Genomic DNA, 16,361 nt, shown 5'->3' with positions numbered 1-16,361 from the left:
TAGGGGTCAACTGACGTGTTTTCCAGGGCCGAAAATGACTGATAACCATAAAAATGCTTAGTTTTGGTGCAAATAATCAGCCAGGCCAATAATTGGTCAACCTCTTATGCTCAGCTGTTTTAATTGAAAAGAATTAAGCTCAAACAGTAATAGTTTTAACAATAACAGAACTGATTGTCCACAACACAGGACATTTAATAAATAAAAACTGTCCCAGAAAACACAGGAATAAATCAGTATAAAGGAGAGACTCACAGCTGACATTGACCTCTCCATACGGAAGAGGCAGCAGGGGCGAGTGCAGTGGGTGCTGCGTGTATCTCAGGATGGGGTTCCTCCAGTACATCTGCTCCACAGCCTCCACATTAAGACTGCTCTCCTGCACAACCATGAAAAGAATGATGACATTAAGTTTTATGAATATATATATATAACAATGCATATCTACAGATCACAAGATGGAAACACAGCACACAAAGGATTTGCTGTTTTTACCCTTTACTCAATTAATTCAAGTTTCGGAGCATAAATGATCAACTTGCCACCCACGTCAATTCTACTAGCTCACATTGAGGTGGCCCTCAACTAGCTAGTAGTCCAGCTAACCAGACATCATGTAAAACTAGTTATCAGAATCTGATTTTATCTGGATTTTCTTGCAAGATAAAGAATGCTCAATGCTTTCCCTCACTGGTTTACATTTATATAACAAATAAAGCGGTTTTATTTTACATTGAGGCAACTATATTGAGATCACATGACCAGTATAATACTACTGACTTTACAAAGTGCCACTTGTCACTGTACAGGGGCGTCGCTAGGGCTAATCATTAGGGGCTCGAGCCCCGAAAGTTTTTACTCCAGCCCCGAATGTTTTTTGTATGGCCCTATGATTTCCACGGAATTTGACAAAGTTTGAATGATTTAATCAAAAGTTGGTCATTAAACTTAAATCAAGACGCGATATGGACTAGTATCTGTAAATATTATGCCGCAAAAGACTATTTAAATATGAATCCTGCATGTTCTGTGTATCTTTTTATGAATGAACGGCGCGAATGCGCGGTTTCGTTTTCTACACATGTAACACTGACACGTGCAGTGATTTCAACGTCTGCCGTTTCACTAAATGAGGACATAAAGACATTAAATGCTCACATAAAGAAATTTAAAAGTATTCACGGCAAGTCGACAACCCGTCAAAATAAAAGTTCGGTTTAACTTTATTAATCATTCAGTATAATGTACGTGCCTACTACTACTACTATTAATTAATAAAAATGTATATTGTTTAACACAATATTTCTTCCATGTTTTATATTTTAATAGGAAATAGTTTAATAATTTTCATTAAAAGATCAATTAAATCAATATTTTATACCTTCATTTGATAACCAGAAAAATACACAACACAGAATTCCATAAGGCTATTGTAAAAATAAATAAAAGTTGTTTTTATGCATTCAAATTAACAGACATGCTAAAACATATTTGGTAACAATAAAACGTAAAGAGAGAAAAAAAAATTAAACATTTCATAGGGTCCTAAACATGTAATTTTTCTTAACTTTTGATAAATTGACAGTAAATTGTATAAGATTCATGGTTTTAATTAATTACACATGATTAAATACATTTTGATTAATAAAATTAAATTTAACCATTAAAAAGAAGACCAGAAAAATGAAAACAGAAAACAGAATTTGAAAAAAATAAAATAAAATGGAATTTGGGAAAAAAATAGGGCCCTATTTTTGCATCCGACTATATATTTGTTACAGTTCTAAATACATTTTCAAATGTATTATTTTATTTGTCTAACATATTTTTGTAATGTTACAATTTTGTTATAATACTTTGATATGTTTGATATGCTATTTGCAGTGATTAGTATTTACTATTGTTAATAGTGTGACAAGGTCTTTAACACCCAGTTTAATGCCCCCGGACCCACCTAGAAGGATCCAGGTTCAACCACTTGTGTCTAACAAAATCTTATATGAGCTTGATGTGAGCTCCCACCCACTACCACTAGCCCCTGATGTTTTGGCACAAGCCCCGGATGTTTTAAAATCCTAGAAACGCCCCTGTCACTGTATATGTTTTCTCAGGATATAAATGAATTATGGTGAACAGCATAGGCTACTGAAAATGTCTTTTAAGCATCCACACCACTAGATGTCATTGTGGCGTCCAGCAGAACACAAACCAACAAGACTGAGTGCATCTTTTTAATTCAAAATGACTCAAATGTATGGGGTTAGAATCGTTGCATAATTCCAAATAAATACATTATGATCCACAAATAAATGTAAAGCGATTGACAAAAACAAAGCATATTCACAAAATAAATAGAATGAGATCCACAAATAAATCTTAGAGTTCCACAAACATGAATTATATTCACAAGTAAAAAAAATAGAATTGCAAATAAAAAACATATTCACAAATATTTTTTTTATTTTACAAACACAACTTTGCCCGGCATTTATATGTGAATCGCGTACTGTGCATTTGTAAATTGCTGCGCGTATTTGTGGATTTTGAAACATTTCAAGCGTCAAGACGCACACTGATCCACAAATGCATGGACTCCACCCACCTTCTACTTAACCCAATCAGATACCGGCCACGTGGGGCTGACTAATCGTTGCATGTTCTCGCTCCAACCAATCACGTTTTGCCTTACAATCAGTGCGGGACCAGCCGTAATTCAGGACAATTAACCTCTTCAAAATGGACGACTAGGACAGTGGTGCTCATCACAGCATTATTGTAATAATATCTAAAATAAAACAAGTAATGTTATGTGTAATGTAATCAGTGTTTCATGTATCACTGAGTCGATGCGTGTTTTGACCGTGAGTGTGTTTAGCAAACTGGTATTCTACGGTGACCGGGAGGGGAGGTCTTCGGTTCACTTAGTTTTGTCGTGGCCACGACTTATAAACTCGTGAGAACGTGATAATATAACACAGCCACGAGATATTAATTTGTGGGAACGTCATATTATGTCGTGGCCACGAGATCGTTTTGTCGAGGTAACGATGTCGTGGCCTCCAGAGGCTATGTTGAGGGAACTTTCTCGTGGCCACGTCTTATTATGATGAGGGAACGGCATATTTTTCTCATGCAAAAACAAACCTTCGTGACCATAGCAACCTGGGATTATCAGAGTTGTTTAAAACATTTTTACTAACATGAAACATTTAATTTAATATTTGTATATTCTTCTTCTTCTTCTTCTTCTTATTATTATTATTATTAAAGAATGTTATGTAAGATCGAAATGAAGGGAAAATATAAAAATATAATAATAGGCTAATAATAATGATGTTGATGAAGATGATGGTGATAATAATGGCCTAATAATAATATACAAATATTTTGAAGACGATTGAAGGATGGGTAAAAATGTTTTCTTGTATGCTATATGTTATTTAGACTACTTTAGGTAACGTTTATTCATTATAAACTTAATATGAATGCTGTTTACACTGCGTGCAATATAATAATTTATATTATAAAACAATAAAAGAAATTATGAAATAATCTATAATAATTAATATAATAATTTATTAATTCAAAATAAAATAATAATGAATCCATCTCTGATAATCCTGGGTTGCTATGGTCACGCAGGTTTGTTTATGCAATAAACTCGTGTCCACAAGAAAAATATGTCGTTCCCTCAACATAAGTCGTGGCATAAGTATGTCGTTACCTCGACAAAACGATCTCGTGGCCACGATGTAATATCACGTTCCCACAAATTAATATCTCGTGGCTGTGTTATATTATCACGTTCTCACGAGTTTATATGTCGTGGCCACGACAAAACTAAGTGAACCGAAGACCTCCCCTCCCGGTCACCGTAGAATACCAGTTTGCTAAACACACTCACGGTCAAAACACGCATCGACTCAGTGATACATGAAACACTGATTACATTACACATAACATTACTTGTTTTATTTTAGATATTATTACAATAATGCTGTGATGAGCACCACTGTCCTAGTCGTCCATTTTGAAGAGGTTAATTATCCTGAATTACGGCTGGTCCCGCACTGATTGTAAGGCAAAACGTGATTGGTTGGAGCGAGAACATGCAACGATTGGTCAGCCCCACGTGGCCGGTATCTGATTGGCTTAAGTAGAAGGTGGGTGGAGTCCATGCATTTGTGGATCAGTGTGCGTCTTGATGCTTGAAATGTTTCAAAATCCACAAATACGCGCAGCGATTTACAAATGCACAGAGAGCAATCCACAAACATGCGCTGCGATCCACAAATGCACAGTACGCGATTCACATATAAATGCCGGGCAAAGTTGTGTTTGTAAAATAAAAAAAAATATTTGTGAGTATGTTTTTTATTTGCAATTCTAATTTTTTACTTGTGAATATAATTCATGTTTGTGGAACTCTAAGATTTATTTGTGGATCTCATTCTATTTATTTTGTGAATATGCTTTGTTTTTGTCAATCGCTTTACATTTATTTGTGGATCATAATGTATTTATTTGAAATTATGCAACGATTCTAACCCCATACAAATGCAACCCTGGACCACAAAACCAAAACCAAAAATACATTGTATGAGTGACAATTATTGAATTTTCTTTTAAGGTCATGTTCCATAAAGATATTTTGTAAATTTCCTACCGTCAATATATCAAAACTTCATTTTTGATTAGTATTATGTAGTGCTAAGAACTTCATTTGGACAACTTTAAAGGCGATTTTCTTAATATTTAGATTTTTTTTGCCCTCTCAGATTGCAGATTTTCAAACAGTTGTATGTCACCTAAATATTGTCCTGTCCTAACAAACCAAACATCAATAGACAACTTTTTTTATTCAGCTTTCAGATGATGTATAAATCTCATTTTCAAAAAATGTACCCTTATGCCTGGTTTTGTGGTCCAGGGTCACAAATCTGTTGCTTAGATGTAGAACAGAAGCACACAAGAAACGAGAAAATATAAGAGAAATCAGTCTGAGTGAACAGCACACAGAGCACTCATTCGTGTACCTCACTTAACACTACAGTTTTTGACCCTGAGGGACTGTCGGGGTTCGAGAGGTATCGGCTTCCACAACTGAAACATGATTGTTAGTATGATGAAAAACCTGGAATGTAATTATAAATTCAGTTAGATGTTTGAGGGTGAATTTACCTTGATATCTCGAATGAGTTGCTGGGTAGGTGTTTCAATGGGAACCTTGTTGTCAATGGCCACCTGAATGGCTGAAGCCCATCTCATGGCTTCGTTCAGTAGTTTGGTGTAGAGACGGTAAGAATGCTTTCTCCCATGGACTATTATGTTCCAGTAGCCTGTGGTGAACCAGAGGGGATTGGTAACGGTCCAAAGAATATTTAAGAAATCTCTCTAGCTCTCATTTTCACATGTAGAATCCTTGGTCCAAATCAAAATGTCTGGACTCACCTGTCTCCTTGTAGACTTTCTCATCAGGCTGAACAACCGAGCAAAGGCTGTTGAGCACCAGTGTTCCCAGTTTAGAGGCGCTGCGCTCTGATGATTTATAATAATCCAGTGAGTTGTTGGTCAAAACAAACCAGCGTTTCTTTAGCTTGAGAGATGTGCTCTTCCCACTGGACTTCATCTCTTTATGCAGCCAACCTGATAGAAACATCGAAAGAGGAAACAATCACAATCAAGAGAGTGTGAGAAGACTTTGTCTGTGTGTATTTTAGTGACCATAAAATTGAAAGAATGATCCATCTTTTTGAGGGACTCATATGCAACTATTACAGAAGGTTCAAACGCTTACTGATGCTCTAAAAGGCAAACAATGCATGGGGGGTGAAAACTTTTGAACAAAATGAAAATGTATACTTTTTTCGTATTTTGCCTAAATACCATATTTTGTTTTCATTTAGAACTGCCCTTCAGAAGCTACAGAAGATACTTACATAAAAATAAAAATAAGTGAAATTTACCCTGATCATCAAATTCAAAAAGTTTTCACCCCCCGCCTCTTAATGCATCATTTTACCTTCTGGTGAATCAGTGAGTATTTGAACCTTCTGTAAGAATTTCATGAGTCACTCAGTTGTCCTCAGTGTGAAAAGATGGATCTCAAAATCATACAGTCATTGTTGGAAAGGGTTCAAATACACAAAAATGCTGAAAAACCACAGAATATGTAGGACCTGAAGGATTTTTCTGAAGAACAGCAGGCAACTATTTCAGGACAAACAAGGGACTCATGAACAACTATCACTAAACAAAAAAGCACAGCTGTGGATCATTCAGGTAACAACACAGTATTAAGAATCAAGTGTATGTAAACTTTTGAACGGGGTTATTTTTATAAATTCAACTGTTATTTTCTCTTGTGGACTATATGTAAATGTCCTTTATGTGAAATATCGTATTCAGGTTAGTACTAAATAAAAAAATAACATACATTTTGTGTAACCCCTTTTGTTTTGGTAAATAATTCATATTTTGCAGATTCTGTAAGGTGTATGTAAACTTTTGACTGAACTAAAATCTACAGGTCTACAGATATCTATAGACAAAAAGCAAATTAAACTGTAAAAGTTGGCACCAGAGATTCATTGATTAAAGAATATTTTTACACAAATGTACAGTACATTTAAAGATTTGGGGTTTGTACGATTTTTGTTTTTTGAATCTACATTTACTTGACCAAAAATATGGTAAAAACAGTAATATTGTGAAATTTAGAATTTATTCTGTGATGGCAAATCTGAATTATCAGCAGCCAGTACTTCCACATGAAGTATTGTGAAAATAAAAGTTCACAAGTACAGCATTTGTTACCTATAAACATCTTTTGTAATGTTCTAAATGTCTTTACTGTCTTCACCTTTGATCCATTTAACGCATCATTGCTGAATAAAAACATTTCTTTAAAAAACTGCAGTAGTGTATGAAGCACACAAATGGCACCCATTTTTATACAATGATTCGTCATGGCTTTGATGTAGCAAGTACAGTTCTGGTAAACCTCTGTTTCCTGTACAGACCAGTCTGACTCACCTCTCACTATGAACTCCTGGCCGTCTATTCTCGAGTCTCCTTTAGGCTTCTGCAGAAGACCAATCCAGTGATGCATTTCCTCTGGCGTGTCAGTGTTGCAATGGATCACGCGATTAGCAGTGATTATAACAAATGAGTTTGGCCTGAGGAAAAGAAATCTTTTGAGTACAACACTCTGCGACCATTATATCATAAATATTTTTTAAAAAAAGACATGCCCCAAAATGATACATTATTATTATCCTAATTAATAAAATTCACGCATACAGCACTGATGATACAGAAAATATTATGGCTGCACTTTATTTTACAGTACATGTACTTACATGTACCTACCTAGGAATGTTCTGGTAATAGAAGGTAAATACATGGGGTAGGGTTAGGTTTAGGAGTAGGTTCACGGTTAGTACCTTGTTATTGCCTAGTTACTGTAATTACTATAATAAGCACAAAGTATGTACATAAAAAACACGATTGTAAAATAAAGTGCTACCAATATTATGTTGGAATAATGTTAAGCTTAATGCTCATGATATCATGCATTACCTGTCCGGGTTGTCAGAGGCACACACAGAGTCGATAAGCCCAACATCCAGTGTTCCCTGAGGATGAAACATTACAAAAAAATAAAATGTACGTCACTTTTACAAAACTTAAAGATGCTACAAGTGATTTCAGATGTTTGCTATCTGAGTTAGATTAGTGTGAACACTCACGACTGCGTTTTTGGGGTTGGCCTGTTCGTGCTGCATCTGCAGAAGCTGTTCTGGAGTGGCACTGTGGACGCGGCTCAGCACATTGAACCAGCCACTGCAACAAACATGACAGGTATTAGTCAACGATATGAAATGAGTTATATTACACCACAAGGGGGCGCAACAGATGAATATGAGTGCTGCACAAATGTAATAAACACTGGAATAAAATAAAAGATTTTAAATGTACCTAGCATCCTCAGGAGATTCTGCATAGATCTGGTAAGTCCTGTCCTCGGTCACAATATTCAGTGCGTTCTCCTTCTCATGGTTGTCCACAATCTCCCTATGAGAAATATTACAGTTCAAGAACATTAAAATTTAGAAATGCAACAGTAAGGCTGGAAACAGCTCCAACCGGACTCTATCAATTGGTCTTGCTTGTAAACATGAAGCAGACAGCCAGTTGCAGCAGCTATTCATTGTCATTTAAAGTGAACCAAAACATCTGGGAGTTCTTACTTGGCAGCTCGGATGTCAATTGTTCCCTTCAGTTTCTCCTCACTGTCGTTTTCGAAATACATGAGTTTTGAGTCTCGAAGGACGAACCAGCGCATCTTCCAGTTTCTGCGGGACAGAGTGGACATCCCTCCACCTTTCTTGTACAGCCAGCCTGACTTGAGAGAGTCCTGCTTTGCCCTGAACCACATGAAGGTCTCGTCTTTCAAAACACACCAGCGTCTGCGCCATGGGATCATCAGCCCACCTTAAAGAAGAAAAACATAAAACAGTACAATTCAATATTTATCTTTACCACAGTCTATCCACTGACATGTTCAGTTTGAGCAATATCATCAACAATAAATGAAACAATAAGACAGTAAACGCTAGGAAACACTCACTTTTCATATACAGGTAGCTGTGGAAATAAGGAGGTCCACTTCCGTTTAGCAAATGCACTCTACCGTTGGACACTTCCTCATCTGTATCCACATATCCATCATTCTCATCATTGCTGTCAATGAACTGAGGGTAAAAAAGGAGTTTGAATGTTATTAACAATGAACTACACTACTGTTCAAAAGTTTGTGATCCTTTTAAAAAGAAATTAATACTTTCACTCAGCAAGGATGAGTTAAACTGATAAAAAGTGAAAGTAAAACTCCTATATTGTTACAAAATAATTATATTTTAAATAAACACTGTTCTTTTGTACTCCTATCCTAAAAATGTATCAGTTTCCACAAAAATATTAAGCAGCACAACTTTGTTTAACAATGACAAGCAACAGCAAATCAGCATATTAGAATGATTTCTAAAGGATCATGTGACACTGGAGTAATGATGATGAAAATTCAGCTTTGCATCACAGAAATAAATTACATGTTAAAATATATTAAAACAGAAAAGAGTTATTTTAAATTGTAATAAAACACTGTTATTACTGCATTAAATAAATGCAGCCTTGGTGAGCATAAGAGACTTAGATCGTACTGACACCAAACTTTTGAATGTCAGTGTGCGTTTTTACTAAAACGGCCCTTCAACACTGTAACCGTACACCTTGGAGCACTTTGTGTTTGCTGCGGTAGGACATCTGCATTTCACTGTCTAATCCTACTAGTTAATACAAACAAAAAGAGCATGACATCAGTAAATGTCCTCCCATTGTTAACTGTCATGTCAAGTTTCACATTACACCCAAACATAACCTGAATCAGGTTTCTGAGTTCAAATATTCCCCAGGAGTCAACAGTCAAGCTGTTGCAGGACTGTGTTTGGAGCAGGTGTGACAAGCATTGGCTAATCTCCGCACATTCTGTGAATACCCTGAGGGACGAAGACTCGAGATATATCAAATCATATTCACCTGATCCCCCCTCATGCTGCTCTAGCAAATAAAACATGAGTAGCTACAAGAAATCCAAAGCAATAAAGCAATTCATTATAGTATTATGCCAAGTTTAAAGGTCTTAAAAGAATTAGGACAAAGTGCTGAGTGTTTTTGTTTTGCCTTAGGCAATACCGGATCTCACTACCCTGACACTGAACTGTATATATGTGATGAAATGCATATTCCTTTCATGCCAAATGCCTTCCAAGGCGTTCACACTTCACAGTGGAAGTTGCACATTTTAAACGAAAGATGTGAGTGACAATGACCGTTGGAGATGCCACAAAGATTAGCAGACCTTAACTTTATGCAAATCTTTAGTGACTACTAATAGAGGTACAGACAGTGAAACTCACATGATCTACCAGCAGATACAGTAAATGTGAAGAAACACTACAAGCAAAGCTGGATCAATATTTTGAGCAGCAGCGCTGTTCAAGGAGAAGTCCACTTCCAGAACAAAAATGTACAGATAATGTACTCACCCCCTTGTCATCCAAGATGTTTGTCTTTTTTTTCTTCAGCCGTAAAGAAATTATGTTTTTTGAGTTAAACATTTTACGATTTTTCTCCACATGATATGGTGCCCCGATTTTGAACTTCCAAAAAGCAGTTTAAATGCGGCTTCAAGCAATCCCAAATGTGGTTGTAAATGCTCCCAGCCAAAGAAGAAGGGTCTTATCTAGTGAAACGATCAGTTATTTAAAAAAAAAAATACAATTTAAATACTTTTTAATCTCAAATGCTTATCTTGTCTCTCTCTCCCTGAACTCTGTGTATTCTGGTTCAAGACAGTTAGGGTATGTCGAAAAACTCTGAATTACCGAAAAATCGAATTTTCTCCCTCAACTTCAAAAATCATTTCAAAATCATCCTACATTGCTGCAGAAGTACTGACCCAGTCTTTGCAAAGTGAACATGCAAAGAAGATCAAACACCCTTAACAAAAAAGGTAAAACGATATAGGACGATTTTGAAGTTTAAGGAGAACACGAGATGGGAGTTTTTCAAAATACCCTAACTGTCACGAACCAGAAAAAAACAGTTCAGGCAGAGTAAGACAAGACGAGAGTTTGACATTGAAAAGTATATACACTGTATTATTTTTACGAAAATAATAATATTTGTTTCGCTTGATAAGACCCTTCTTCCTCGGCTGGGATTGTTTACAACCGCATTTGGGATCGCTTGAAGCTGCATTTAAACTGCATTTTGGAAGATCAAAATCAGGGCACCATATCAGTCCATTATATGCAGAAAAATCCAGAAATGTTTTCCTCAAAAAACATAATTTCTTTACGACTGAAGAAAGAAAGACATGAACATCTTGGATGAAAAGGGGTGAGTACATTATCTGTCAGTTTTTGTTTTGGAAGTGGACTTCTCCTTTAAGGAGATTAATTAATAAATGCAAGTTCTCCACAAGGGTGATGTGCTGACTGTCAACTGTTAACATGCTGAGATGTTGTCTTTAAAATAATTCCCTTTAAAGGAATAGTTCACCTAAAAAAAAAAAATTAATTACTCACCTTCATGTCGTTCCAAACTCGTAAGACGTTCGTTCATCTTAGGAACACAAATTAAGATACTTTTTTAAGATGAAATCCGAGAACTGCATAGACAACAACTCAACTACCACATTCAAAATCCAAAAAGGTAGTAAAGACATCATTAAAATATGAAAATATGAACATGTCAGTTGCGTTGCTGTCTATGCAGGGTCAGAAAGTGATTTTATCAAAAATATCTTAATTTGTGTTCTGAAGATGAACGAAGGTCTTACGGGTTTGGAATGACATCAGGGTGAGTAACTAATGACAGAATTTTCATTTTTGGGTGAACTTTCCCTTTAAAGCATTGCCGCTAAGGTAATTCAAGCAGTCGTTTTGCAACAAAGTGGACAGACTCAACATCAAATTTCAAGAAAATCTCACCTGCTGTAAGCAATGATTCTGGTGTTACACTAAATACATACAGACTATATTCTCACAGAGGAAAACTGTAAAAATTCTACAAAAATGCAACTATATAAGTTACCTTGCCGTATATGGTGACAAACCGTAAATGGTTTAACTTTACACCTGTAATTTTACTGTAAAATACTGTCAAATCTGTATAAATACCATATAATTTCTTGTGAGAAACAGTAAAAGGACATTCCCAGAAGTCGATATGAGTACTGGCCTTGTTTTATAGACAGACTTACTTTTAACTCATCATGTGGCAGAAATTTGGTGGTTCAGTTAACATTATATCACTATATTACATATCATGACATATAACGTTATTATATTATATGTTTTGTTACAGTTCCTGTTGTTTAGTTAATGTTTGTTGCATTATTTTAGGGTCATGTGTTATATATATGAAGAGCTCCAATGCAAAAGCCTCTAAAAGCCATATTGGTCAAAAATGAGATCATAATACTGAGTGAATGCTCTCGACACATAGTATATGTTCATCAAGTACTTTCACTTCAAATGTGCTGAATTCCAGCCTCAACCCATTCAGAAGTACCAGTACTTACATAGAAACCTATACAAAGTAGCAAGAAAGAAATGCTAATTTTAAAGAACAACGTCAGACTTACTTACAGGCTTTTGCATCTGAACTCTTACCTAAATACCTGAAACACTACCACCATATTTTTGACATTTCTTGGCATTTTTTGCCATAAATATAGGCATATATTTCCTTGTTGGGTTTCCATTTTTATGGAGGAAAAAAGTGAGATGGGAGGAAAAAATTATTATTGCATGCATTTCTATTGCGAAAGTACCTCAAACTTTGCATTCGTTCACAAAAGCACTGAAATATAGTTCTGAAATATACTGCCGTTCTCAGTGTGAATGCTATGTCAAAGTGTGAAAAGAGTAAACTCACTGAGTCTGAACTTCCTCTAAAGGAGTCTGTGCTGTTGTAGGTACAGGAAGATCTATGTAGCACTTCCTCGTCAGTGAGGTGTCCATCATTAGTACTTCCTGCGTCCCCACAACTCCCCAGTGCTTCCTCAAACTCCTCTTGGTCATAGTCCGACTCAGTGTCGGGAAGAATACTGAAGCTGGTTTCCTCCACTGGCAGTACAATCTCCGTTATCGTCTTCCTAACGTTTTTATACACCACTTCATAATCTCCTGTGGTGGACGGCAGTGCAGGTGGAGGAGGGGGTGGAGCTGTAGGTGGAGGTGGGGGAATGTCTGAGAATCGGTTTTGTTTCATGGAGGAATTGGATTTCGGTCGCTCCATCCGTGCAGGTGAAGACGTGGCCACCAGACCTTCAGCAAAGGCGGGCGGTGGAGGTGGAAGACTGGAGAGAATCTCCTTGTCCATGGGCACGGCAGCTGGGAGAGGAAAGTCGCGGAGGGGAATACACTCGTCGTCCGCGTGGAAGCCTTCGTCCACCTCCTCCTCAGCCAGCGGTGCAGTGGTCTCTGACGGGTCGTGAAGGTTCTCCTCACTGGAAAGCGACTGCTCCAGTCCTCCAAAATCCAGCATCTCCAGGAACTCAGTAGCCACACGTGAAGCCTCCTTCTCTAGGCGGTAAATCTCAGCGTCCCTCTTCTGCCGTAGCTCGTCTCTGGAGCTGTCGTTCAGCAAGGACACCCCTTCGTCTCTCTGTCTCTGCAGCCGTTCAATCTCTCGCTCCAGCCGCAGGATCTCCTCCATCTGACGACTCTCCTCTTCAGATGAGTACTGGCACAGGCTGTGAGACAAGTCCTTCTGGAATATAGGGACGGGATAGTGAGGATGCATGTCAGGAATATACAGTCAATTCAGAATTTTTAACAGTCCAATAAAAAGCACAATGCTTTAATGACGGCACAATAGACATCATGGTACATTAATATGGTGATCATTCAGGTATATGACCCCCATATCATCCAAGATGTTCATGTCTTTCTTTCTTAAGTCGGAAAGAAATTAAGGTTTTTGAGGAAAACCAGAATTCCAGGATTTTTCTCCATATAGTGGACTTCAATGGGGATCAATGGGTTGAAGGTCCAAATTGCAGTTTCACTGCAGCTTCAAAGGGCTCTACACGATCCCAGGCGAAGAAATAAGGGCGAAACGATCTAGCGAAAGATCATTTTCTAAAAAAATAAATAAATTGTATATCCTTTTTAAATCACAAATGCTCATTATGCACTAGCTCGACTTCACGCATTACATAGTTGCCTGATGTAGGCAGAAGTACCGATCCAGTGTTCACAAAGTGAACGTGCAAAGAAAGTCAAACGCCTTTTACAAAAAAAGGTAAAACAACGAAGTTTGACGATTTTAAAGTTGGAGGAGAAACGGGTTTTTCGCCCTACCCTACCTTTTTGAACCTGAGTACACAGACGAAGAACTAAACACCCGTGACCTTTCCAACGTGCTCACGTAATACGTGAAGTCATGGACTTGCATTCCTCGGCTAGCGCAAGACAAACATTTGTGGTTAAAAAGTATATAAACTGCAAATTTTTTTTAGAAAATGATGGATCGTTTCGCTAGATAAGACCCTTATTCCTCATCTGGGATCGTGTAGAGTCCTTTGAAGCTTAATTGAAACTGCAATTAGGACCTTCAACTCGTTGATCCCCACTGAAGTCCACTATATGGAGAAAAATCATGAAACATTTTCCTCAGAAACCCTAATTTCTTTGCGACTAAAGAAAGAAAGACATGAACATCTTGGATGACATGGGGTGAGTAAATTATTAGGAAAGTTTAATTCAGGAGTGAACTAATCCTTTAATGACATGATCTTTTGAATGATTTCTTGATTTAATTTATTTATTGTTAATTCATAAATACCATTAAGAGGAGTTTTAACCTCATCATATCCTAAAATATCACACCCTCAAAAATAAAATAAAATAAATAAAATAAAATGGTTTTAATAATATAAATATTAATAAGCAGTGAAGCAGCTTTTTTTTAACTACTCTTACAATCTACTAAAGCTTTTCAAGAGGCTTTTCGACCCATATAGCTCAGTACCACGGCATTACCCGTGTATTATCACTATTATACTATGACCTTTTGTAAGCGAAGACAGAGAATTAGGACAATACAAGCATATATCCTCTCCAGATTTGAAATCTCTCACAGGAATATAAAATCAAATGTCCAAAAGAAATAATACCTTGTGGTTGTGATGATTTTTCTCCACTAGACTCCTAATATGAAGCAAAAGAGAGAGAGAATCCTTTTAGACAGGGATTAAGCACAGTCCAGCAGCCAACAGATTTTGGATGACCTAAATTAAAACTCAAACATTTGCCCAGATTGTGTCTTACCTGCTGTGCCCTGCCTCTCTATCCTCCAGTATCTGTTTGCTCTTCAGCTCTTCCTGCCTCCTGTTCAACTCTTCCTCTTCCTGCTGTATCCGTAAAGCCTCCTGTTCTTCCTTTTTCCTTCTCTGTTCCTCTTCTTGAAGCCTCAGTCTCTCCTCTTCCACCCTCTTTCGTTCTTCCTCTTGTTTTAGTCTCTCTTCCTCAAGTCTCCTTAGTTCCTCTTGTCGCCGCTTCTCTTCTTCCTCTCTTCTGATTCTCTCCTTCTCTTCTCTCCTCTGTTTTTCCTCCAAGAGCTGCCGGTAGAGTTGCCGAGCGATCCGTCCGCGGACGTGTTTCTGGAGGACCACAGCAGCGGAGCGGAAACGGAGAAAAGCTTGTCTCCAGAAGTGAGCGCGGTAGTTCTTTTGGATAGTGATGGTGCTGGTCTGGACTTTTTTATAGTTTTTTCTGTGAGGAGGAGAGTTACTACATTAGTGAGCGAGCCCTTGAGGCTTTTCAGGGATATTACAGTAATTATGAGTATATTACGGCAATTACTCAACATAATAAACAACTCTGTCGTTAACACATCAGTAACTCGTTTAAAAACAATCAGCTTGACAAATATGAAATGGGGTCATTAATATAAAACATTTTTGACCCTGGACCAAGTCTTAAGTAGCACGGGTATATTTGTAGCAATAGCCAAAAATACATTGTGTGGGTCAAAATTATCCATTTTTCTTTTATGCCAAAAATCATTAAGTGAAGGTCATGCTCCATTAAGTTATTTTGTAAATTTCCTACCGTAAATATATCAAAACTTAACCTTTATACAAAATGAAGGCAAAGCAGACTTGTCAACCCCATAAACATCAATACAGAGGTACAAATGAATACTAAACACCCAGGAACCAACATGGTGTCTCAGCAAAACCTTTACACTAAACAGATGTTGATACCTTGACGTTTGTCACTTTTGATCTACCATGGCATCAGACCAACCTGCTGAAAACATCTTAAACTGGTTTTCTGGTCTTAGCTAGTTTAGGCTGATCTCCAAACCCTTCTCAGATGGTCTTTGGTTGGTCAGCCAGATGTTCTCACAGTTGACAAGTTCCCAAAATCCCTCAAAAAACAGCAAAAATAAAACTAAACCAGCACAGTTTAAGCAATGTTCTAATAGCAGGGTAGCTAGTTTAAAAAAATCACTTCTGAAACACAAAGTTGCTGACTACACCTCAAAACTGGCAAAAAAAATCCTGATTTATAAAAAACAGCATGTAAATGAATTCAGCTTGTGTGTGTGGTGTCTCTTGAAAGCCTCTTGATGTCTTTTCCCTGCACTTTCATAATGAATCTAATCCACTTTGCATTGCTCTCAATTCACTGATTCAGCCCTGGTAAATCATTCTGCAATGCAAACTTCCATCTCATTCACATATTCGATTATTGCAATCCATCCATTCAAGTCAATAA

At 37.1% G+C, this 16,361-nt stretch overlaps 1 protein-coding gene across 1 annotated transcript in view; it reads right to left on the bottom strand.

Moving 5' to 3' along the window:
* myo10l3 (myosin X, like 3) overlaps window positions 1-16,361 on the bottom strand; it is an 88,653-nt gene that overhangs the window by 7,017 nt on the left and 65,275 nt on the right. Inside the window, exons 22-33 of the mRNA XM_051119281.1 lie at window positions 14,907-15,350; window positions 14,753-14,786; window positions 12,508-13,344; window positions 8,633-8,756; window positions 8,253-8,496; window positions 7,981-8,076; window positions 7,752-7,845; window positions 7,582-7,637; window positions 7,036-7,178; window positions 5,452-5,646; window positions 5,182-5,339; window positions 256-379 (exon numbers count right to left, since the gene is read on the bottom strand). Of these exons, the coding sequence (XP_050975238.1) occupies window positions 256-379; window positions 5,182-5,339; window positions 5,452-5,646; window positions 7,036-7,178; window positions 7,582-7,637; window positions 7,752-7,845; window positions 7,981-8,076; window positions 8,253-8,496; window positions 8,633-8,756; window positions 12,508-13,344; window positions 14,753-14,786; window positions 14,907-15,350 (2,549 nt within the window). The remainder of the gene's footprint in view (window positions 1-255; window positions 380-5,181; window positions 5,340-5,451; window positions 5,647-7,035; window positions 7,179-7,581; window positions 7,638-7,751; window positions 7,846-7,980; window positions 8,077-8,252; window positions 8,497-8,632; window positions 8,757-12,507; window positions 13,345-14,752; window positions 14,787-14,906; window positions 15,351-16,361) is intronic.

This window comes from Labeo rohita, chromosome 9, assembly GCF_022985175.1.
Source record: "Labeo rohita strain BAU-BD-2019 chromosome 9, IGBB_LRoh.1.0, whole genome shotgun sequence".
In the NCBI taxonomy this organism is placed as follows: Eukaryota; Metazoa; Chordata; class Actinopteri; order Cypriniformes; family Cyprinidae; genus Labeo; species Labeo rohita.
Note: the sequence above shows the minus strand (reverse complement) of the source record. Positions and strands in the feature narration are given on the sequence as shown.